We start from the raw sequence: 24,406 nt of genomic DNA on the forward strand, positions 1-24,406 counted from the left end.
GGCACTATTCAAAAAAAAGAGTTTCTCCCAGTGTCCTGGACAACAATTCCCCAGATAAAATTGATCATTCACACCATGGCTGTTTGTGGGACATTGCTCTGTGAATATTGGCAGCCGCATTCGCCTACAAAATGTACAGCCGCTTCACATTACTTTAATTCCTATGAATCACTTTGAGACATTTTGAGAGTTGTTACTGTTCAGTCCATTCTTTAAAAAAATCTCAAATAGTCTCATTTTGCTAATAATGTCTTTGATTGCAGTGCCAAGCTACAGTCAAAGGCACAGTATGATGCTACTGGTGCTTCCCTAATCTCAGAGATGCCACTGGCTGTGTCACCATCAAGTGTTGCAATCATCTCGATGAGTGCCAGACAATCTACACCTTTGATTGTAATTGTTTATGCCATAAATCAATAAATATTCAATCAAGAAAATTATTTTGTTGGCCAACCAAAAAGATTGGCCATCACTGGTCTAGACAGTGCAAGTGGAAACTCCTTCCATTAACCAGAAGAATGTTACATTATCTGATGGGAACACTGCTCTGAAAGCAGATCTCATCAGAGTAAAGTGTGATGTACCTCTAGTTTCTTTATTGAGGAATCGTGTTCGAAATTTCAAAATTACCTTGTATCAGATCGCAGAGTAACTTTGTGCTGATTTTCCCATCGGCTCTGAGAGTAATACGAATAGTAAAAAGATGGCATTAATGTCTCCACATTTATCATTTACTGTTGGAAATATTGGGCAGGTGGCCGGTATCTAGGTGGTCTATACCAATTCTGCAGAGGATTACCCAGAATTGGCACAAATTGCCTCTTCCCCTCTCCAAATCTCATTTCAAATGGGTTAAAAATAAAGGGCCAAAGTTTAATTAAATTTGTATTGAGTCTCAAAGTTACTCTGGTCCGTTTGAAAAGGGCATTGTCCCATTGCTATATGCAGACATTTCAGACAATCAAAGATGGAAAAGGGAATCCACATCTGCTGCAACTTTCACAATAGAGGCGACTTTGAACATTATCAAGCGTGCCATGTTCAGAGGCTAAAAAAGCTTCTCTTGTAAGCCAGAAATCCATGACGACAACATCCCTTTACACCCAAGCTCTTTCATTCAGATCTGCAGCTGATTCTGAGTGAATTAGAATTTACCATCTCCATGCAAACTGAGCCCCAGTTATCATGCATTTACCCTATGCATATTCCCCCAGCACGTTTAGCAATGTACAAAATAAATACAATGTGGGCAGTATGCATGCGCTGCTTGAGTTCTGGCCAATGGCCAGAGGAGTGTTGAATGCAGACATTTGAGTTAGTGTTCCAGTGGGAGCAGCTGCAGTAATAAAACAAGACATTCATTACAAACAGGAAAACTTGGAACCACAATGACAATGGCTTGACCTCCAAGAGTCAGTCTCCGAACCCTAGGAGAAACTAAAGGAATACATGGCTCTGCCGCATAACTTGAATGCAAAGTACTTTACTGTACGTTGGACAGTACCAATGAGAAACAACATTCGAAGATGGTCTTAGAATACAGTAGAAGATTTAGATCAGTTGAATCCAACCAAAACTGCTAAAGGTTTTTTTGCATTGCAATAGATTTTTTTAAAAATTTTACTCAGTAGGTTGTTAGAATGTGAAATGTCTGTCCACAAATTGAGGTTGAAATAGACTGCATTGTATTCAGAAGAAAATTATCTATTTAGTTAGGGAGTCCTGTCAATGTAGTGGTTAGTGCATTCATCCTGCAAGCGAGAGGACCTGAGTTTGATTCCCAGTAAGGGCGAAACCTTAGGCAAGTTTTTTTGCTCCACACAATTACCTTGCAGTAAGTAGAAACACAGTTGTTAGTTGATTGGCAGATCACTTTCCAGAGTTAATAATCACCTAACAAAAATAATAATAATTTGGTCACTCAATCCACAACTGTTTGTTGGACACTGCTGTCGGAATTGGCTGCAGCGTTTTGCCCATAAAATCTTCCATCAATTTACAGTATATTCTGCGTAGCAGTTTGAGATATCTTGAAGATGTGATAAGGTGCTATATCAAATGCAAGGATTATTATTATTAACAGTGAAAAAGCATTTTTAAAGAGGGCTTTATGTAAGAATTCAACTATTCCTCCAGGCCTGTATTATTCTATTTCATGTAATGGATAAAAATAGCTGGCATCTCACTGATGCAAATCTCTGCTAGAGCTGTGGTACAGATCTTGAATATAAGCATCTTCAAAGAACAGTATACAGAAACAAATAGACTTTATTTTCTAGGATTCATGGACACCTTTTTAAAAAAATTTAAACATAAGCACAAAAATCAAAGGTTAATTTACCATGTAAGTAAATAGTGCTAAGCATGGTCATTTTAAAATGATTATCATAATAGGTATGATCTGTCTTGAAATTTGCTCAAGTGCATTTGTATTCAAGAAATGATCTGAGCCTCTGGTGGAAGATCAGCCAGGAGCCATTGATGGATTGCCAGTTTACCCTGAATAAATAATGTAACCATTTAGTGAGGGCAAAAAATCCTTTAACCACTAACGCCAAAGGCAGGATTTGGGGACTAAGGAGTTGTAAGGCTGTGTAGCAAATAATTGACAGTATGCCTTTTGTAGGGTCTAGGTATGCATCCTGCACGTCAAAGCTATTTTCCTATAAATCATTACAATCGCTTCACAAATATTTAATCCCAAATCCTTGTTAGAGTTAGCCAGGCTCCATTGGCTCCCCATCACCGAATGGATCTACTTCAAGATCCTCACACTCATGTTCCAGTCCATTCACTCCCTGGTACCTTCCTACGTCTCTGACCTCCTCACTCCCCAATCCACCACCGGTTCCGCTCGATTGGCACCGGCCTCCTGCTTGTCACTCACACCCTCCACCCCACCATTGGAGGTCGCACTTTCAACCACTATTCCCCAAAACTTTAGAACACTCTCCCTCAATCCCTCTGCCTTGCCTTCTCTTTCCCCTTTATCAAGTCCTGCCTGAAAATCTTCCTTTTCGACCGTGCTTACGGTCACCTCGCCCCCTCCCCGGCTTGGAGTTAGGTTCCACTACTGTTAAGCACTCTGAAATGCTATATAAGTGCAGGTTGTTGTTCTTGTTATAGTGCATTTAATTGGATCCACCATTAAAAGAGCACAAAAAAAGTCTGACTCTAGATCGTCAGGTCACCGATAAAGCTATTGTGCTGGAGCAAGAGACTCCACTGATGATGATAATAATGATAATAATAAAATAATAATAATAATTCTTGCATTAATCCCTTCCTTCATGGTGTGCAGCATGCAGGAATGACATTAATACGTAACATGCAGGAAGGGATAATAATAATAATAATCCTTGCATTTGATATAGCGCTTTTCACGTCAGGAGGACGTCCCAAAGCGCTTCACAGAAGACACTGTAAAGTGAATTGACTGTATATTTTGTGGGCGAACGCGGCAGCCAATTGCGCACAGCAATGTCCCACAAACAGTCGTGGATTGAAAATGACCAATTTATTATTGTTTTTTGGTTTTGGAGGGATTATTATTAGGCGTGTGGAGTAAGGAAACTTGCCCAAGGTTTCGCCCTCTGCCTGGAATTGAACTCAGGTCTCTCGCTTGCAAAGCGAGTGCTCAACCACTGAGCTACAGGATGGTAGTTGCCTGACAACCTGAACGTCAAAGTCATTTCTTTAGCCAATTGGCCCACGTTAGATGCGGATTACATGTCGGGTATTTACAGGTCCACAGAGCACCTGCAATGAAAACAAACTCGTCTCTAGTGTGATGCTTGATAACAGGTTTGCCCTTTGCATATAAACCATACAACCAACTTAGAGGGGACCACATAGCAGTGTATAAAATTCTAAATGGGATTGAAAAAGCAAACCCAGAACAATATTTTTGTATGCACCAAGATGATAGAACAAGAGAACATAGGTTTAGAGTTACAAAGAGCAATTGCAGCATAGATACTGGAAAGTGTTTCTTTACACAGAGGGTAAACAATGACTGGAAAGGTTGCCAGGAAGGGTGGTTGAAGCCCGGACACTGGACTTATTTAAAAACAACTTGATACTGTGAGGGGTATAGTAGGCTGGGATAAGATTCGATGGGCTGAAGAACCTTCTTTACTCAAAGCAATGGATGCAGACAGGAAGATGATGGCTATGCTCTCACCCATTTCATGCTGAGATATGTTGCACACCGGCAAGCTCACAGGGAGTTCCTTGTACCTACCATCCATCTAGTAAGGGCTCAAACCCGTGCTTGTCAGATATCAAACATCCAACTAGTGACTATCCTCCTTGGCGGAAGGTAAGCGGGGTCTCCTTGAAGCTGAATGGATAATAATATGATTTTCTGATTCTATAAAGTGACATGCCTGGCAACGAAATGTCGGAATTGAGCCAGTCTCGATTGTCCGGATCCTGAGCCAGGCAGGTCCGTAGTATTCCAATGCAATGCTGATGACAGCACAGGATTGGCTCATCAGCACCTAGAAGGGCAGACTAGTCACTGTAGCAGGGAGTCATCCCACTCATCTCCTGTAAGCAGAGCCAAAGCCATAATGGGTAGGGTGTTCCTAGCTGGACAAGCAGCATAAAAGCTTGCCATACAGCAATATAAATGGCGAGATATTCAGTTTTAGCTAGTTAGACTTCAGCAGTGCCCCAAAACACACTCTGGAATTCCTAAGCCTTGGTTCTTGCCAACCTGCGCCTAGTACCTCTCACACTGCCTGCACTTCATCTCCTCAAATGGCTTCTCCTCTAGCCCCCGGACCATCTTGTGCGACGTTCCTCAGGGCTCTGTACTTGGTCCCCTCCTCTTCAACATCTATATGCTCCCCTTTGGTGACATCATCTGTAGACATGGGATCAACTTCCACAAGTATGCAGATGACACCCAACTGTACCTCTCTGCCTGCATCTTTGACTCCAAGACCACTGCTGTGCTGACAGAATGTCTGTCAGGCATCAGTCCTGGATGAGAGCTAACTTTCTTCAGTTGAACATCAAAAAGACCGAGGCTCTCCTGATTGGCTCCCATCAGCGCCTCCACACCTCAGGCGCTGAGAGCATCACCATCCATGGTTGCACACTCCACCTTGCTAAGCCAGTCCGGAAGCTTGGGGTCTTGTTCGACCCTCAACTATCCTTTCTACCACACCTTCACTCCATGACCTGTTCTGCCTTCCCCACCTCCACAACATCGCCCGGATCCGGCACTGTCTCACACTGCAGGTCGCTGAAACCCTCATACACTCCTTCATTACATCGAGGCTCGACTATACAAACTCATTGCTTGTTGGCCTCCCCAACTCCTCCCTCCAGAGGCTGCGGATCATCCAGAATTCTGCAGCCCGTGTCCTCTCTGCACTAGGCTCCGTGACCCTATCACCTCCATCCTTGCTCAACTCCACTGGCTTCCCATCACATAGAGGATACAGTTCAAGATCCTGGTCCTCACCTTCAAAGCCCTCCATGGTCTTGCTCCCCCCTACCTCTCCGACCTCTTAACCCCCTACCATCCTGTTCACTCGCTCCGCTCAGTGGGCTCCGGCCTGCTTCAGGTCCCCCTCCTTTCTCGCCCCACTATCGGCAGATTGGCCTTCCGCTACTCTGCACCCACCCTCTGGAACCTCATCCTGCAGTCCCTCCATCTCGGCCCCTCCTTCGCCACCTTCAAGACTCACCTCAAGACCCTCCTCTTTGACTGTGCTTTTGAAATCCCGGCGTCCCCCCCTGCCCTCCCCCCACCCTGACCCTCAGCTCAGACCCGAAACTCTGTCTGTCCAGCGCCTTGGGACGTCCTCCTGACGTGAAAGGCACTATACAAATGTAATTTTGTTGTAATACTTTTTGGAATTAGGTAAACAGGATGCGTCTCTCCAGAGAGAGAATGTGCATACCATTCTATCAATCTATCTCTGGGATTTCCATGTGTAGGTGGGATGCATGGAAATCGCAGCTTGGCTTGGATATTCTTAAACATGGTGATGGGATTCCACATGTGTCAGACACTCAACTGACCAAAAATATTTTTTTATGCAAAGCAATCTTGTGAATTAGCTTTTCTTTAATAATTCAGTTTTAGAAACTCCATGAGTTTAGCCAATAGGTAATCGAGTTTTACAGGCGAGGAATGTCACTGGTTCAATCACAGTCAATGTTGAGTGAACTGAGTTCAGTTGGGGCAGCAGTCACAGTTGAGAAAATCAACTAGGTTCATGCTTCCTTTATCTGGTGAACTCTGCTGGAAGGTGAGGGTGTCTTGCAAAGACAGTTAGGTTTGACTGTGGTGCTGTCTGCAGCGAAATAGCCTCTCGGCTATCATTGTCTAAGCTCACACATGAATAATGGCCACTTGGATAAGGTACTGGAGAGCGATCAGCACACATTAAACATTACCCCAGGAGATGAGGAAGGAAAATTGAGTCAAAATGCCTTTGGGGAGGCGAGGAAAAAAATTAAATACAAATTAACTTCCAGTGAAATGGTATGAATGAGAGTTAAAGGGTATGGAGCTTTCAGCTGTTCTCTGCCGTGTGCAACTGGGATTTTATTTGACTAAATGCATATTACAAAAAGCAGAAGAAAATGTGAAAGAACGCATTATGTAGATCCAGCCTATAGAGGCTAACAAAAACAATGCTGTCTCTCTAATAAGTATGTCTGTGCAGGCCAAAAGCAGCTCTTTAGTCCTTTAATACCTCTAAGTGATTTCTGCACTGCTGCAGGCCTGCGCAATGCTTTCCAAACTTAAAGAGGAAATGGGCTGGGTGTCTCCCTAGTGATTGCCATCCCACCATTAGCAATGAGTGTAACAGGTCAGCCCCCTCTGCGTGCCATTCACAAATTGCTGACATCAGCGTTCATTCATGAGACTGGGCCTTGTTTTCAGACTGCACTAATGCAAAGAGACGTGTGAAGCGGTTGAGTTTATAGAAAAGGGCAGGAGATGCTGGGTGCTGTGTACACATTCCCACACACTGCTAGCTCATTCACATAGAAAATAATCAGAGGAAACCAATTGCACTTTCCCAACATAGGCTCAAGGGTACTCAGTAGAAAGCATGCGGAAGTTTGCAACATCAGATTTCATTTTAATTTTTTAGGTTCCCTTGATAATTTTGAGACAAGATAAAGGGATAATTATTGTCTGAGGACTTAGATACATCCCTCTCTCCACCCTTAAAAACTCAGGAAGATTGTAAAGAAGCAAATATTTCTGTACCAGATATTTATCGTTTACCTGGGACGACAGACCATTGTTGTGGAATGTCTGCAAAATCAATTTTCACATTTTTCTTGTGTGGGGGGGAAACTGATCTTTCTATGTGGGGGAGAAGTGTTGACTGTTTGATGGAATTCAAGCCTGTGGAAATACATGTGTGTACGTGCACTTGTGTGTGGAGTGGGGAAGAAATGGAGGATCTGAACTCAGCATAAGATTTATAGTTCAGGACAGTGGAATTTCAGGATATCGGAAGATACCCTAGTCTTATCTGATTAGCATCATTGCTTTATTTTCATTCCTCCTATTCATAAATGCAGGTATACAAGCCAGCTGGGCTCAGTTCATTCCAAACAGAAGTATGCACAAGCACTCACCAAGTCTACAGTGGAGCATTGCCAGGAGACTGTGGGGAAGTCAGACTTCCTTGGTAAAACCAATATGTTTAACATATGGCATTGTTTCTCCGGAATCTTCCAACCTGCCTGTGCTTCCCTATTGTGTGGAGTTGCCAAATCCCAGACAATAGGGGAGTTTTAAACTCCTAAAATTCAGCTACGATTCATAAGAACAAAGAGAACAAGGGTTTATGGTTACGAGGATAAGTTTCAACAATTGGATTTCTTTCCACCAGAATGGAGAATGTTAAGAGTAGACCTAATAATCCCCTCTTTTCTGGGGATATAATCATTAAAAAAAAAATTTGGTCACTTAATCAACGGGTGTTTGTGGAACACTGCTGTGCGCAATTGGCTGACACGTCTCGGTCACAAATACACAGTCAATTCACTTTACAGTATATTCTGTGAAACGTTTTGAGATGTCTCGAAGACGTGAAAAGCACTATATTAAATGCAAGGATTACTCTGCACCCTCTCTAAGGTGAGTATGTCCTTTCTTAAATAAGGAAAAAACTGCACATAATATTCTAGGTGCGGTCTCACCAAGGCCTTATAGAACTACAGCAAAACTTCCCTACACTTGTACTCTAACCCTTTCACAATAAATGCCAATACAGTTGCTTGCTGTACCTGCATACTAACTTTGTGTGATTGGTGCACAAAGACACCCAAATCCTTCTGAACACTAACACTACCTAGTTTCTTCCCCTCTAGAAAATAATCCGCTTTTCTATTTTTACTACCCAGGTGAATAACTTCACACTTCTCCACATTATACTCCATCTTCTTGCCCACTCTCCTAGCCTGTCTATTTCTCTTTGCATTCTTTGTGTGTCATCCTCACAGCTTACTCTCTCACCTATCTTCATATTGTCTGCGAATTTAAATATGTTAAGTTCTATTTCCTCATCTAAATCATTGATATAGACTGTAAATAATTGAGGCCCAAGCACTGATCCTTGTGGCACTCCACTATCCCATCCTGCCAATCTGAGAAGGACCCGTTTATCCCTACTCTCTGTTTTCTTCCTGTTAGCCACTCTCCAATTCATGCTAATATATTACCTTTAATTCCATGGGCTCTAATCTTATGCAACAGCCTTTTAAGTGACACCTTGTCGAATGCCTTCTGGAAATCCAAATACACCACATCCACTGCTTCCCCCCTATCTAACCTGCTAGTTGCATCCTTAAAAATCTCTATAAGATTTGTTAAACATGATTTCCTTTTCGTAAAGCCATGTTGACGCTGCCTAATCATGTTATGATTTTCTAAGTACCCTAATTAAGAACTCTAGAATTTTCCCTACCACCGATATCAGACTAACTGGTCTACAGTTCCCCATTTTTTGTCTCCCAACCTTCTTAAATATCGGCCTTATGTTTGTGACCTTCAAATCACTGGGAACTATTCCAGAATCCAGGGAATTTTGGAAGATTAAAAAAAAGCATCCACTATCTTTGTAGCCACGTCTTTTAAAATCCTAGGATGCAGCCATCAGGTCCAGGGGATTTTTCGGTTTTTAATCCTATCAATTTCTCTAGTACTATTGCTTATGTTCATTTCTTTAAGTTCCTCACTAACATTAGCCTCCAGTTTCTCCTCTATTTTCGGTAAGTTTTCAGTGTCCTCTAATGTGAAGAAAGAAGCAAAATTATTGTTTAATGACTCTGTCATTTCTTTATTCCCCATTATAATTTCTCCTGTCTCTGCATGCAATGGACCCACATTCACTTTTGATAGTAAAATGGGAGGTTTCAAAATTCTGAAAGGTTTTTAGAGTTGACAATGCTTTACATTGGTTGGTAACTTAAAAGCATAAGACAAGGATCATTACTGAAAAAAAGGGCCAAGTTTGAAGAAACAACAGCTTATGTTGCCCTTCTTACAGGGTAGCATCTCGGAGCACAGAAATATTTTCACATTGAGATTTGTTAGAACACAATGCTTTGCCATAAGGAACTGTAGAGGCTGAGCCTATAACAATGTTTAGATACATTAAAAGAAATCCTTGCATTTAATATAGCCTCTTATCATAATATAATAATCCTTGCATTTGATATAGTGCCTTATCACACCTTTGAGAAGTCTCAAAGCTCTTCACAGAATATTACTGTAAAGTGAATTGACTGTATATTTTGTTGGCGAATGTGACAGCAGTGTCCCACAAACAGTTATGGATTGAATGACCAAATTATTATTTTTTTGGAAGGGATTACTAGCCGCGGAAATGTGATCGGCCAATCGATCCGCATGTCAATGTCTCAAAGCATTTCACAGCAGCATACTATTAAGCACAATGTAATATCTAGAATAGGAGAATATGAAAGATTATGGGGGTAAAGATGGGAATTGGAAATAGATTAGTTAGCTCCAAAAGACATGCCTGCATCGGCAAAGACTCTATAAGCCGAATGCCCATATTTTTGCTGTAAATTCTATGTTTCTGTAAGTAATAGAATAGAGCTCACTGAGTCCATATCAGAAGTACTTTGATGTTTCTTCGCTTTTCACTCTGGATGTGTTCTTTGGAGATGTGCACAAGTCCCTATCCATCATTCTCTGATCAACCAATTGTTCATTTCCAACACTCTGTTTTTACTTTAGATTTCCAGCATTTATAAAGTAACTATCCTTGCATTTGATATAGGGCCTTAACTCATTGAGACATCTCAAAACATTATATTTGGTAGCAACTTTCTCATGGGGAAGATGTTGCAAAGCACTTCAGAAGATGTACTGTGAAGTGCAGTGACTATTTTGTAGATGAAATGCACAGCAATGTCCCGCAAATGGCTATGAAATTAATAACCAACATTATTTTTAAAAATTTGGGGGGGGATTGTTAGCCAGGACACTAAAGGGTCTCCATTCTCTTAAGCAATATCACATATATGGCATCAGGGAGAGGAAATAGGGGCAATGCATTCCAAAATCATATTATTCTCAGGAAGAAAGAAAATATTTTCTCATGAATCCTAACCTTTTGCCTTCATTTTAAAGTTATGTTCCCGAGTAATTGATCAGTGTATGATGAAGAAAAGTCAACAAAATGTTGAACATCTCAGTTGAATCTTCTCTTGGCTTTCTAAGCTACAGAGAATCCATCCCAAATCTATCTCTCAAGTTCAGCACTGGTCCACAACCCTGGTCTTGTACTTTATCTGTAAATCTACGCTGCGCTCTTTCTCTTCCCATATATCTTTCTTGTGATGAGGTCCCAAGATCAAACACAATGCTCCAACTTGTGGGTCTTGTACAATTTTACAATACTTTCCTTCTTTTGTATTCTGTGCCTCTTACTATGAAACCCACCAGTCTGTTACAGCTTTTAATAGCTGGTGAACTAACCTGATGTTTTATTTACAATAGTAAATTCCCTTCGTGAATCAACTCCTTCCCTTGCCATATAACACATATGCGGCAGCCCCATTATAGCCCTTTCATAACAGTGCACTACCCTGGTTATATTGGATTTGAGCTCACAGAAAATGTGGTCCACCCAATTTTTGGCCCTGACTAATAATCGTTGTGTTTGATATAGTGTATAATCACGTCTTCGAGACATCTTAAAGCGTTTCACAGAATATACAATAAAGTGAATTGACTACTGTTTCTGGGTAAAACGCGGCAGCCAATTGCACACAGCAGTGTCCCACAAACAGTCGTGGATTTAATGACCAAATATATATATTTTTGAAGGAATTATTACCCCCGGAAAAGCGATCCGCCAATCGACTAATAACCGGGGTCCTACTTACTGCTAGGTAAACAGAAGCATTTGGAGTAAGGAAACTTGCCCAGTGTTTGGCCTTGCCGGGAATCAAACCCAGGTCTCTCGCTTGCGAGGCGAGTGTTCTAACCAACAACAACAACAAGATTCCATTTATTGAGCGCCTTTCACGTCGGGAGGACGTTCCAAGGCGCTGTACAGTTGGGTCAGGACCCAAGCAGGGGGGAAATGGTCAGGGTGAGGGGAGGGAAGGGAGGGAGCGAGGAGGAGGTAGAGAGTCGAGAGGGGAGCTGAAGGCACGGTCAAAGAGAAAGGTCTTGAGACCGGCCTTCAAGGAGAAAAGGGAGGAGGCGGCGAAGGCACTGGGGGATTGAGTTCCAGAGCCTCGGGGCTGAGAGGCTGAAGGCCCGGGCATCGATGGTAGGGCGGTTGGGGCGGGGGATGTGGAGCAGACCGGAGCCAGAGGAACGGAGGGTACGGGCGGGTAGGTAGGGGGATGGGACTAGCCTGCTTCCCCTACAAAAAAAAAGACAAATTTTGGGTTGTATGCTGCACATACGTGAGAAATATCTGTGGTACATCACACATATAACGTTTGTAATCAGTGCACAGGAAATTATGTTAGTGATGATTTTTAGTATCTTGCTTATAACACGGTCGATGAATCTTTGAGCACAGTCAATGTTTCCCTTTATTCCCAACTGCAATTTTTAGGTCCACACTGCAAACCTTGCATTTAGGCTACATTGACTGCATCTCCTATACTTCTACCCTCACATCTAATCTATCATTGCCTGTGATCACCAGCTCACTGTGTGGATATCTCTGGAGCATACCCCATTCACACCTTGCCACAAGAATGGCTTCTTTTGTACATTTCCACTCCTGAATATTCCACAAGATAAGACGTTAAAATGCTGATTTCTTTTGAAAAAATGCGTTGTACAAATTAATGGTGGGATCAGATTTGAAACTGACTCTGTGTCTAACAGATGATTAGCAAGGCATGTTTTTAGGTTTATTTTACTGCAAATCAACAATGAAAAGCTGTGAAGTGAAAGTTACAACCCAATTTTCTTCACTATTCAAAGCAGCATCACCCCACTGAGGGCCCACATCCGACCCATTTTATTTGATTAATATCATCCGAAAGCAAATTTCACCTCTGATCATTTGATAGCATACAGATGAACAGAGCTGCGATTTATTTGTTACTCAATGCTTTGTCTGTGTGCTCATCCCCTGCTGGCTTACATCTTTGTTTTGCACATTTGCATGCCACACATTTGTCCCAGATTTCACACTGATACAAGCAACTTACTTCTCTGTAACAACAGTCTATTTGAGTGACGTGAGCCATTATTTTATGGATTACACACTGCTTAACTGTGGAATAAGAAGGACCTCAGCCTCCAAAGTTTAGATTGTTTTAAAGAATTGTAAATCAAATACCACTGAATCCAAGACAGCTGGATTCGGGGATTGTAGAAGAGGTTTTTTGAACTGTGATGTCATTACTTTGGCCTCCACTGTGCATTGCTCTTCTGAATTGATACTCAGCAGCCAGCTGCAGCCTACTCCCACTCAGAGAACCTGATTCCATTGCCATCTGTAAACTGGTGTGAAGCTAATGTGGAGGTGTCCTCAGTGTTGGATGCACTGAGCACCAAACTGCCCAATTCACATTTGGATCATCAAAATTTCTCATGTTCAAGGTCTCATTTGTGGAATCTCTCATAGAGATCTCATAGAATCTCCACATAGAGTTCTTATTGATGCTCATTGATACAGTTCTCTTTTCCCACTACTGTTTGGTTTGTTTTGGGAGGGGCGTGGCGGGGGGGTAAAGACAAGGTCAGCCTGATGATATCAGTTGCAGTACCATGCTACAGTACCAGCTGAGATTGATTCTATGAAAGCAGAAGAAGGGTTGAGCATGCTGTTTTCATGATCTATATGGCTTTGTACAATGCCACTTGGTACATTTTTGTATTGACTATTACAGGAGCTAGATAGAGCTTTCAAAGCAACTCTTGAGTCCCATTAACCAGACTACCCTGAGTTAGATTTTGTTTAATTTTACCATTGCCAGGTGACAGAAAACTTTGGGTTTGAATTCATACCTGAATTAGATTTTCTCATGACCCTTTATGGTCATGTACATTTGACTTATGCTCAGAATTGAAGTCCCAAGAATGTTGACCATCAAAATACCTGAATTCAAAGATGTTGGATGTTGTAGTTGATAATGTAAATCATATGATCTTTATTTCCCATTCGTACGCTTCCAGAGATTACCAAAGATTCATCACTTTGTACACTTTAACAAACATTAGCAGCTTAGACCATAATGGGCAACAGAGGCTACCATGTAGGCTACCACTGCTGGCAATGGAAAAGTGGAACAAACTCATAAACTACAGTGGAATGCACTGTTTTCTCAAAAGACCTTAGAGGCAGAATTAATTTGGATATTTCAAAGGGAACAAGATTGAGCTGTAAAGGTATTAAAGGGTATGTTGAAAGAGGAAGAAATTGGATTACAAGATCTATTAAACTGTTGGATCAGGATCAATGAGTTTAGTTGTCTCCTCAGTTCCCGGTCTTATGCTTCATATGTTTTAATAATCTTTGCATTTGATATAGCTCCTTTTGTGCAGGAAGGATCCCTCAAAGTGGTTCACAGGATTCATTGTAAAGTGTAGTGACTGTATTTGGTTTGTGAATGTGTCAGATGATTTGCCCACAGCATTGTCCCACAAATAACCACAAAGTGAATGATCAATTTTATCTGGGGGATTGTTGGCCAGGACTAGAATGTAGCTGTTGTGATTTTTGACTCAGTGAGATTATTGTCTTAGAAATAGGTTTCTGGTAGTTGAGTGTAAATTATTTCTCGACAAAAATTTTTGAACAATAGCATCACAGACGGTAACCTTGAATGTGAATGCTGTCAAGCACGAATGACATGGCACACACCAGCAGTTGGCATTGGCATACCCAGCCACTCCTGGCACAGAAAGTGACCCAACTCTGTACAAATCCCATCTCTAAAATGAAAACTGCATCATACAAAATAACACATTTTCCAGAAAACTAGAGAGAGAGATCAGAAATATGTCTTTGTTTTGTAAAAAAAATGCACTTCATTATTTTGTAGTTTGCATTCTCTAAATACTTAGAAATAAACATATTTCCAAAAATTGTACTTTAGATCATGTCCACTTAATGACTAAGAAACGTCCAATGTAATTGGAATGTGGGTGGCAGGATGTATTTTGAGTCATGGATGGGTAAAAATTCCATTAAGTTTTGCATTATAATCCTGCATCGCCAAAGACAAAGTGTGTAATGTTCACTGGAATTTTTATACTAGTGAGTGCTCATTTTCATGTTCTTTTGAGTGGGGATGCACACCATGGCTATAAAAGGAAAGGGGTAGGAGAAGAATTGTAACTTAATTCAGAAAACTCATGGAACTACAGTAAAACTCATATAAGTTTGATTTGTATCAATCGTATAATTGCGTAAGTCGTATATCTTGCCAAGTCCCGTCAAGAGTTTATATTTTACGCAAATTTGACATAATTCATACTTCGCATAAATCATACTAAATGTATATCCCAACTGATACGACATGTGAGGTTTACTGTACTTGCATATGGTGCAAGTAAAATCAAATCAGAAGCCTTTTAAACAAGCATGATCTTTGTGTCCCCACATTACTTTCTGCACAACTTTGTAATGTGGTTGACATTGTTTTATAGTGTTGCTTCTGGAAAGAGCCTTGTATATTCCAGAGGATTTCTTGGCTGGTTACTATGTTTTATTCCTTGCAGCAAACATGGAATGAGATCCATTGGAAGGCTTGTCTGGGGTCAAGTTAAGATCCACGTTTATGTTATAAGTTTAGCTTCATGCTTTGCATTTACACCCGAATGAAAAGAAAAAGTGCCTGGGGGTGGGGCGGGAGGGGGTGGAAAACTAGGGTATGAAGACTCATTTATAGATGATCTCTGCCAGATACATACATTTACAAAAATGAGAGACACAGGACGTTTGATTTAAGATGGAAAAAAAACTCCATAATTCCACAGAATCCAAGACCAACAATGTGTCATTGTTTCTAATGGGATTCCTTAATGCTGAAACCAGAAAGTCTCTGAGAACGCTGCTCAGATTATAGTTCTTGCAGGTCAACGTTACGAGGTTGATGAACATCCGGTTACCAGGAGTTTCCATTCAGATTTCTCATTAAGGAAATTAATTGCTGCACATTTACCCAATGGGTGAAACTAGGGCAATCTGCACGTATAAGTTTGCTTGGAATAGAGTTTCCTTCCCCCCCATTTGTTTTTCAAACAGACAAATTTGGGAATGCTGAATGCAAATCTGCGGTTGGCAAATGTTGTAATTTATATTGTTTACTCTCTGCCTTAAATAATGGAGAGTCAATGTTTGCCAGGAGTGGGAACTGTCCAAACAGAAGACAGACAGAGGTTCATTCATTTCCACTGCTGACATTTATTTTGTATGTCTGCCTGAAATACTATGGAGTTCTGACATTCTGTATTATGTAAATGTTTTGAGAATACAGGCTCAGTTCATTGCCTCTTTCTATAAACTTGCCTATTGAATAATATAATAGAAGTGAAGAACAAAATTGGCTACTGGTGAAATACATTTCAAGAACTTGTAGCTGGACTTTTTTGGTGGATGCTGTTTTCAATTGAAAATGTTTGCATTTGATTCTAATGATGGCTTTTGCAGGTTCTAAATGAATCTCAGCACAGCAATACTGTAGATAAAATAGATTTTCAGCTTTTAATACTGAATTCATTTGACTCCTTAAAAAGAACTCAATGAATATCTGGCTAGCAATGCGATTTCAGTATTCTGCAGTTCTAGCCTGCATGAAGGGGGCTATATAAATGCAAGTTATTATTGAGAGTGAAAAGATAGCATGGCACTTTGTATTTTATAGTGTCTTTCATGTAAAAGAATTCTGACCTACACAAAATTAAATGAGAAATTAAATGAGAACAGTATGGACAAATAGATACCTAACCTTCACCATCAACGCGTCTATTAATATTGAACATTGAAAAGTGTGTCACAAAGTTTCTGGAAACTGTAATTGTAGGAAAATGTAGCAGCCAATTTAGATACAACAATATCTAACGAACAGCCATGAAGTGAATGATCATTCTTTTCTGGAAAATATTGGCCAGGCAAAACTCCTGAAAAGAGAAGGCTCTTTTCAAATAGTGCCATGGGGTCTTTAACGTCTACTGGAACAGGCAGACGGGACCTCAATTTAACATTTGAATAATGCAGCCAGTGTGATTTGACAGGCTTTCTCAATTGCCTTTCTTTCAAGGAACTAAGTGGGTTGAAAGAAAGTTATAGGGAAGTAGTTAGATTCTTGGCAGGAATAGGTTTTATGACTTGATGTTTCTCATTTCATGCTATAGTATGTACAGACTTGTATCTTGAGCAAAATATTCATTTAAAAAATAGCAACTTATCTCTCCTGATTTGAAAAAAGGTCCTATATTTCACAGGATCTTTGATTTCAATGGTTAGTTGTCAATGTTTGGAGTGAGAATTATATTCACTTGGTTCTTCCCCCCCACATCCGTTCCCTGACCAGGACCGCTTTCCTCCACCTCCGCCACATTGCCCGCCTCTGACCGTACCTTACCCCAAATGCAGCCGAAAACCTCGTGCATAAGTTTGTCACCTCCTGCCAGATTACTCAAACGCACTCCTTGCCAGTCTCCCCAGTTCCACTATTCAAAAAATGCAGCTCATTCACAACTCTGCTGCCCACACACTGATCCGGACCAAACTCTGCACCCCTATCTCACCAGTTCTGGCCAGGCTCCACTGGCTCTCCATCACCGAACGGATTCACTTCAAGATCCTCACATTGGGTTCAAATCCCTTCACTCCTTGGCACCTCCCTACCTCGCCGACCTCCTCACTCCCCAATCCACCACCCAGTGTATCCGCTGAACAGGCAACGGCCTCCTGCTTGTCCCTCGAGTCCTCCACTCCACCATTGGAGGATGCACATTCAGCCACTACTCCCAAAAACTCTGGAACGCTCTCCCTCAATCCCTCTGCCTTGCCCCCTCTCTCCCCTTTTTCAAAGTCCCGCCTGAAAACTTTCCTTTTTGACCATCCCCGAATTCATGGAGGCCATTATATAAGTACAAGTTGTTGTTGTTCTGGAAGAGCTGAGCATGATATAGCATTCAAGTGGAACATCAAGGTCTAATTTGAGGTACATGTCATACTTATCACATCAACAACAATAATGTATTACATTTATATAGCGCCTTTCACATCAGAAAGGTGTCCCAAAGTGCTGGACAATTGAGACTTTGCACCCAAGCTGGGGGTTGGATTTGTGAGGGATGGGAGTCAAGGGGGTGGTGGGAGAAAAATCTCAATATTTTGTTCGACCCTCACCTTTCTTTATTCAAACTTTAATCAAGTCCACTTTGTCCCTCTTCTGCAATATCATTCCACCTACCACACACACATCTCCCCACAATGCAGCCAAATCATTTGTCTAGCCTTTGTCACCTTTAGGCTTGACTTCTGCAACGTTCTGTTCATCAGCCTCCCAGTTATATGAGTGCAATTTGTTGTTAAATATAAAAAATCCTAGAATTTTGCTGCAGGTACTTCAGTATGTGAAGGAGCAAGATACCTGCCCACAGAGGAATTAGGATATGCAAATGCAAGATTGCTCTATAAATGCGAGTGTTGTTTTTAGCTTTCAAAACAGAATTAGATAAATATCCAAAAATAAGTCAACTACAAGGATATGGGGAAACGGCAGGTAATTGGGACTGAAAAAATTAGTCTTAAAATAGCTAGCTGCCTTCTGTACTGTGGATTTATTTGGTTATAAGGGTAATGATTTGGGTGCAGCCCTTAACTAGAAGTAAAAGAGACTTTAGGAACAAGTTAAAAGATGATTGCATAAATATAGTCGGTTAATGGACCATTATCAAATTTGAAATGCTATTAATGAGACATTTAGATAAAAAGTAAAGTGGATGATGAGCTTACAATTAAAATGGTTTGCAGCTCAATTTTTTAAACAAAATAAATAAAACCATTCTGTGAAATAGAATAAAACTCCATTCTAGTGAAACTCTGCATGCTTATCACCCCGATCTTCATTAGATTCCACTGGCTACCTGTCACCGAAATAATTCATTTCAAGATCATCACTCTCAAATAGAAATCCCTTCATGTGCTTGTACACCACTCACCCACAAAACACACAGTCACTTTACTTTATACCTGTGAAGCGCTTTGGGACGTCCTCCCGATATGAAAGGTGGTGTACCAAATGCAAGGATTATAATTTGCCCCACTCCTTTGCCTGCTCCTTTACCCAGCTGGCTCTTGCCTTCTATTCATCCCACAATAGCGCTGCTCCACCATCGGGGGCCGTGCCTTCAGCCACTAAGGCCCTAATTTCTGAAACTCCCTGCTTCAACCCCTCCACTTCCCCCCTCTTTATCTTTAAATCCTAATTTAACACCTAACTCTTTGACTGCACCTACGGTCATCTCCCACTTCTCCCTTGTTTGCCATCCAACCACCCTCTTCCCCACCCCCTTCCTTTGAGGTGCTTTGAGACATTAACCTGTTTAGAGAGCTTCTTGTTATGGTTTGTTGAAAAACGTGAGGTAAAAGCTGAGTTTTGAAGATGGTAAAAATTGATGTGCAAGGTTGAAGGTGTCCATCAAATTAAAAGGATCCTGAATCTGTCTTGGGCTTCATTGGAGGAGAGTAAGAATAGAGAATAGTGATGAGGAGTGGCAGTAATACAGAATATTTCACTAGGGAACCATAACAGTAAGGCTTTGGCTCAACCTTCTCCGATTTTGGCAGCAAATGGGGCCGGCAAATTCTAAGAAGGAATTAAATAGTTTTGATGACAGTCATAAGTCGTATAGGGGCTTTTTTTAAAAAAAAACAGCAATCTTTGGCACTTTCTCTCATCCTGCAGAATCCTATCTTCCCAATTCTGTTCGAATCTTTCACCCTCCATTTTGTTGTAAAATCAAATCTATTTTTTTCAAAAAGCACGAGCTATGACCCCAAGTGTTGGGATCAAAGTGATCATCAAGCTCTTCTCACATTAATAATAATTTGAATGGTTGTTCTTGATTTAGGAGTTTATTTAAGCAGTTATGGTTCTGTTAAAAAAAATTCTTGGATATGCAAAGGAATTGTCTCATGATTTACTAGAAACACAAGACATATTGGCTTACATTGTAAAGAGACCACAAGCTTTGACTCTTAAATGGTTATTTGGAAACACTGTCTTCAGATCAAAGCTGCACAACCACCTACATAACATTCCCTGGAATGCAATGAAGCAGTCTGACTCAGTAACAAAGTCTGCCACCGACCACAACAAAAGCATTCTACCCTGATTCTGAATGAAATGAAAACATTTGGTTTGCAAGTTCACATTTTTTGGCAGAATGTAAAGTTATACAGCTTCATCATTAACAAATTGTTCTTTGTCAGTTGCCTGCCCCAAAGTAATGAACTGAATTCCGTTTTATGGACTCGGAGTTGCTGTTGTCCCACAAGAGCGTGATTCTCTTCCACACATACCTAGAAACGTAGGGGCAAAAATTTGCATTATTTAACTCTTTCCTTGGCTTATTTAGCACAAAGGGAAACTGCTTGAGGAACAACGCAAATTTCTTCCTGTCCTTCAATTAACATTGTCCCTGGCTGTTTAAGACTTACCCTTACTTTTTGCTGTACTACTGACTGATGATTCCTTGAAGCTGTTACTCCCGGTCAGCCACTTGCCTGTTTCATAAGTAAAAAAACAGGAAACCCACTTTATAAACCTCCGAGCAACTCTGAATGTACATCATCTGGCATATGTTTTAGCTGGACAGAATCCATAGAACCATACAAATTTACAACAAAGAAGGAGGCTATTTTGCTACATTGTGTCTGTGCTGACTTTTAAAGAGCAGTCCTTTCAGTCCAGCCTGGCCAAGTGGTAGCACTCTCGCCTCTGAGTCAGAAGGTTGTGGGTTCAAGTCCCATGTCGGGACTTGGCATCACATAGCCTAAGTAGACACTGTAATGCAGCACTGGGGGTGTATTACTTTGTCAAAGGTGCCTTCCTTCGGATGAAACGTTTACACAACGTCCCTTTAGCCTGTTCAGGTGGAGTTAAAGATCCCATTTCATTATCCGAAAAGAGAAGGGAGTTTCTGTCGGTGCCCTGGCAAACAATCCCTCAAATAAAAAATTGGTCATTCACTTTATGGCTCTTTGTGGGTCTTTGCTGTGCGCAATTTGGTTGCACGTTTACTCATAAGGACATAGCCACTTTGCAGTAAATTGTGTGAAACGCTTTGGGGCCTCCTCCCGCCATGACCAGGTGCTATACAAAATGCAAGGATTATTATTATTATTTACCTGCCTTTCCTCCACAGCCCTGTGATTATTCTTCCTTGGATATCCATTTAGTTCCCTCTTGAAAGCATACCCCTATAATTTGCTCTTAATAATAAGAATCCTTGCTTTTGATATAATGCCTTTCGAGACTCTCAAAGCGCTTCACAGAATATACTGTAAAGTGAATTGACTGTATATTTTTGGGCAAAACGCGGCAGCCAATTGCACACAGCAATGTCCCACAAACAGTCGTGGATTCAGTGATCAAATTATTATTATATCCTTATATGATTGTCTGAATATTCAGTGTTTTTATGTTAAATCATTTGATCCATGTTTCATTTATGTTCCTGTGAATAAATGGATTAGTTGCTTATCATGTATTTTACAGATGTCACTGACCAGTTGTTTGAAGTGATTGGCCTCGAAGGTGCCATGGAAATGGGACAGATCTACACTGGACTAAAGAGTGCAGGAAAGCGGCTGGCTCAGTGCTCTTCCCTCATCATCAGGTACAAAGCAGTGTACCTCCTACACTATGTGATCACTCGTTGAGGATATTTGACTTTATTTTTTCCCAGAACAAACATTGTTCTGGAAAACATTTTACAGCACTGAAGAAGACCATTCAGCCCATCTGTGTCTTTGCTGCCTCTTTTGAAAGAGTAGTCCATTCAGTTCCAGTTATTTCCTTTTCCCCCATACCTGCGCAGATTATTTCTCTTTAGATATCTATCTAATTGCCTCTTCAAGGGCATTCCACATACTAGTAATTCACTGTGTAAAAAAAAGAATTCTCCTAATCTCCCACTTTTAGTCTTTTTATTATGTGGGAAAACAGGAATAGGAATAATGAAATCAGAGTTATTTAGAGTTGATTTTTATTTCCCTTCCATTTCTTCCACAAAGAAATTGGCCAGAATTAGTGTATTTACATGTATTTGACCCAAGCAGTGATGTGCCTTTCAGGTTCTGTACACAACATTAAAAGTACTATAGAACCGCAGAAATTTACAGCACAAAACACGACCATTCGGCCCATCGTGTCTGTGCCGGCTCCCACAAGAGCAATCCTTTCAGTCCCATTTATCTGCCATTTCCCTGTACTCCTGTAGCTGAATCTGCTTAAGATATTTGTCTAGTTCCCTCTTGAAGGCCACTTCCTGACATAAGAGTATCAATCATCAGATGCGAACAAATTGCTTGACAGTTAATTAACTATATCAAAATGTTGTTGAAATAATATATCAAAAGTAACAAAAAGAACAAGAAAATCTGTGATTTCTTCAACCCTTCCATTCCACTTGGGAGAGAAATTTTGAATAATATCCAGCCTGGGTTGAAGTGCTCATGTGACTGTCCTCGCGATGGGGAAAGGAACCAATGATGTTCTATCATATTATGTGGTCAATTGATCAAATTGACAGACTTTGCAAGTAATAGATTGGGGGTTAATAATATGAGGGCATAGGATGATATTCCAGCATTTTTAACTGAATTCCTTAGTAACCCAAGTGGGGATTCTTACTTAGAACTGGAGGTACATCCCTCATGTTCATGCTAAACAATGAGATCTCTGCTCCGAAAGTAAATTGCATTGTAACGGAGGTTAGCATGAACTTCTTCTGGTCCCTTATTAATGAATTGCACATCTCACAGCCCATAGAACAGGTGAAATAAAATGAGATGTTCATATTGTGATCTTATCTGTTACTGCTCTTATTCCTGCATGGGAATTGGCTGATGATTAAGTTAGGTAATTTCCTGACAAATGTATCTATCTTAATAAAGAATAAGAATTTCCTACCGGAGTAAAGAGCCTCTATTCTTTCTTTTTTTATTTTCAAGTTATATGACTTTACAGTTTTAGCAGGTCAAATTAATCTTAACTGTAATGAACTTTGTACATTGGCTCTGCTGAATGCACAATGAAAGTGTTACATTTATTTTGCAGCGAGTTTTAAAGTTCCTTGTGTTGTAGTGAATACCTTACATCTTTGCTCTCCAGAACCAGCAAGTTCCTGCCAATGCAGATTGATGGAGAGCCTTGGATGCAGACCCCTTGCACAGTGAGTGGATTTATTTTTTGATAACAGATTTTACAGGTCCAAGAAAAGTGTGTGTGGATGAAAGTTTCCAGTTCCCAGAACAAGTCCGCAATCGAATTTCTTGAGAAGGTATCCAAAAAGGTTGAGGCGATCACGGTCCATTTATCCTTCTAAAGTCTAATAACATGTGACTATGGGGGCACTTGGTCGACTTGAATCCTATAATCATCTGGACTGTTACCAGGAAATGTTGTATTGGGACAATGGTAAGGTTGACTTGTCATTACTGGAGACAAATAGCCTGCAGGCACTCATTGCCTCTGATCTTGCATGGAGAATGATTTTATCTAGGAGATTGTTTCTCAGAACACTGAGAAACTCCCTTCTCTTTCCAAATAGTTCTATGGGATCTTTAACATCCACATGAACAGGCAGATAAGAACTCAGTTTAACGTCTCATCCCAAGGATGCCACCTCTGACAATGCAGCCTTAGTAATTTGCAATGAAGTGTCATTTTGGATCTATGATCTCAAAGTCCCAATGTGGGGCTTCAACCCTCAGCTTTCGATCGAACTATCTTTGCTGATTTGCCAGTCTGAGGACTATAGAGTGAATGATTGGTTGAAGAGACAATAGTTCATGTGTTTTCTGTGCAGGTTATCTACAATTACATAACTTACACACCATCTGCCTTTACACAGCTGACTTCACCCGAATTCGCAAGCTGAATTAAAGGATGATTATACAGCATCTCACAAATTAGACCCTGTCTATTTATGACCTGCAAGAGTGCTTTGTGTCACTGATCTGCATCAATTGTTCAAAAAAAGTTTACGAAGAGCACCTTAATGAAACGGTTACTTTTTGATAAGGTTTCTATTCACCTCCAACAAAAAAATTAATTAAAAAGGCAGGATATTTTTCTGGTTTTCAATTATTTTCTCCAAGTGTTTTGTCTGTCTTTTGTGCGCTCTGTTTTGCTGTTTTTAAGATGATATCGCAAAACTGCCATGTTTCTCCAGATCCCAGAGGAATTTGAAATAGTGCTTTACAAATCATGTCAGCAAAGTGCATCTAATGGGATTGTTGCAAGGCTGAGACTCTTGAGAAATGTCAGCACTTTAATACCTCATAATCGACATGGTGCATTTAGATATTTAGTTTCTCTTGACTTCCAGGGCAGTGACAACTCAGGCAAGGGGCAGTGGAGTTTCTCTACTGGATTTCTGCCATCAGAATATTTTGGCTTGGAAAACAAAGTTGTCAGCTGGCCTGACTGGCAGCTATTTGATACTGATGCCTTAATTATGAAGGGCTTGGCAGACGTTAGATGCTGCTCTGGTGGAACACTGAAGCAAAGCCTCTATTTCTAATGTTTACTAAAATATGTTGGAGTTTTTTGTGACTGTCTCAAAGGGAGCTATTCTGCTCCATTCATTAAATGGAGCAAATTTGCCACTGTGCACTTATAAATAACTGATGACATTTTACATTTTTAATTTAATTTAATTTATAAT

The 24,406-nt window shown here is 40.7% G+C and overlaps 1 protein-coding gene across 1 annotated transcript in view; it reads left to right on the forward strand.

The window, feature by feature from the left end:
• The window catches only part of dgkb (diacylglycerol kinase, beta), a 302,801-nt gene that overhangs the window by 245,702 nt on the left and 32,693 nt on the right, over positions 1–24,406 (forward strand). Inside the window, exons 23-24 of the mRNA XM_042332421.1 lie at positions 21,232–21,352; positions 22,849–22,909. Coding sequence (XP_042188355.1) covers positions 21,232–21,352; positions 22,849–22,909 — 182 coding nt within the window. The remainder of the gene's footprint in view (positions 1–21,231; positions 21,353–22,848; positions 22,910–24,406) is intronic.

This window comes from Callorhinchus milii, unplaced genomic scaffold, assembly GCF_018977255.1.
Source record: "Callorhinchus milii isolate IMCB2004 unplaced genomic scaffold, IMCB_Cmil_1.0 Scaffold2, whole genome shotgun sequence".
NCBI lineage: Eukaryota > Metazoa > Chordata > Chondrichthyes > Chimaeriformes > Callorhinchidae > Callorhinchus > Callorhinchus milii.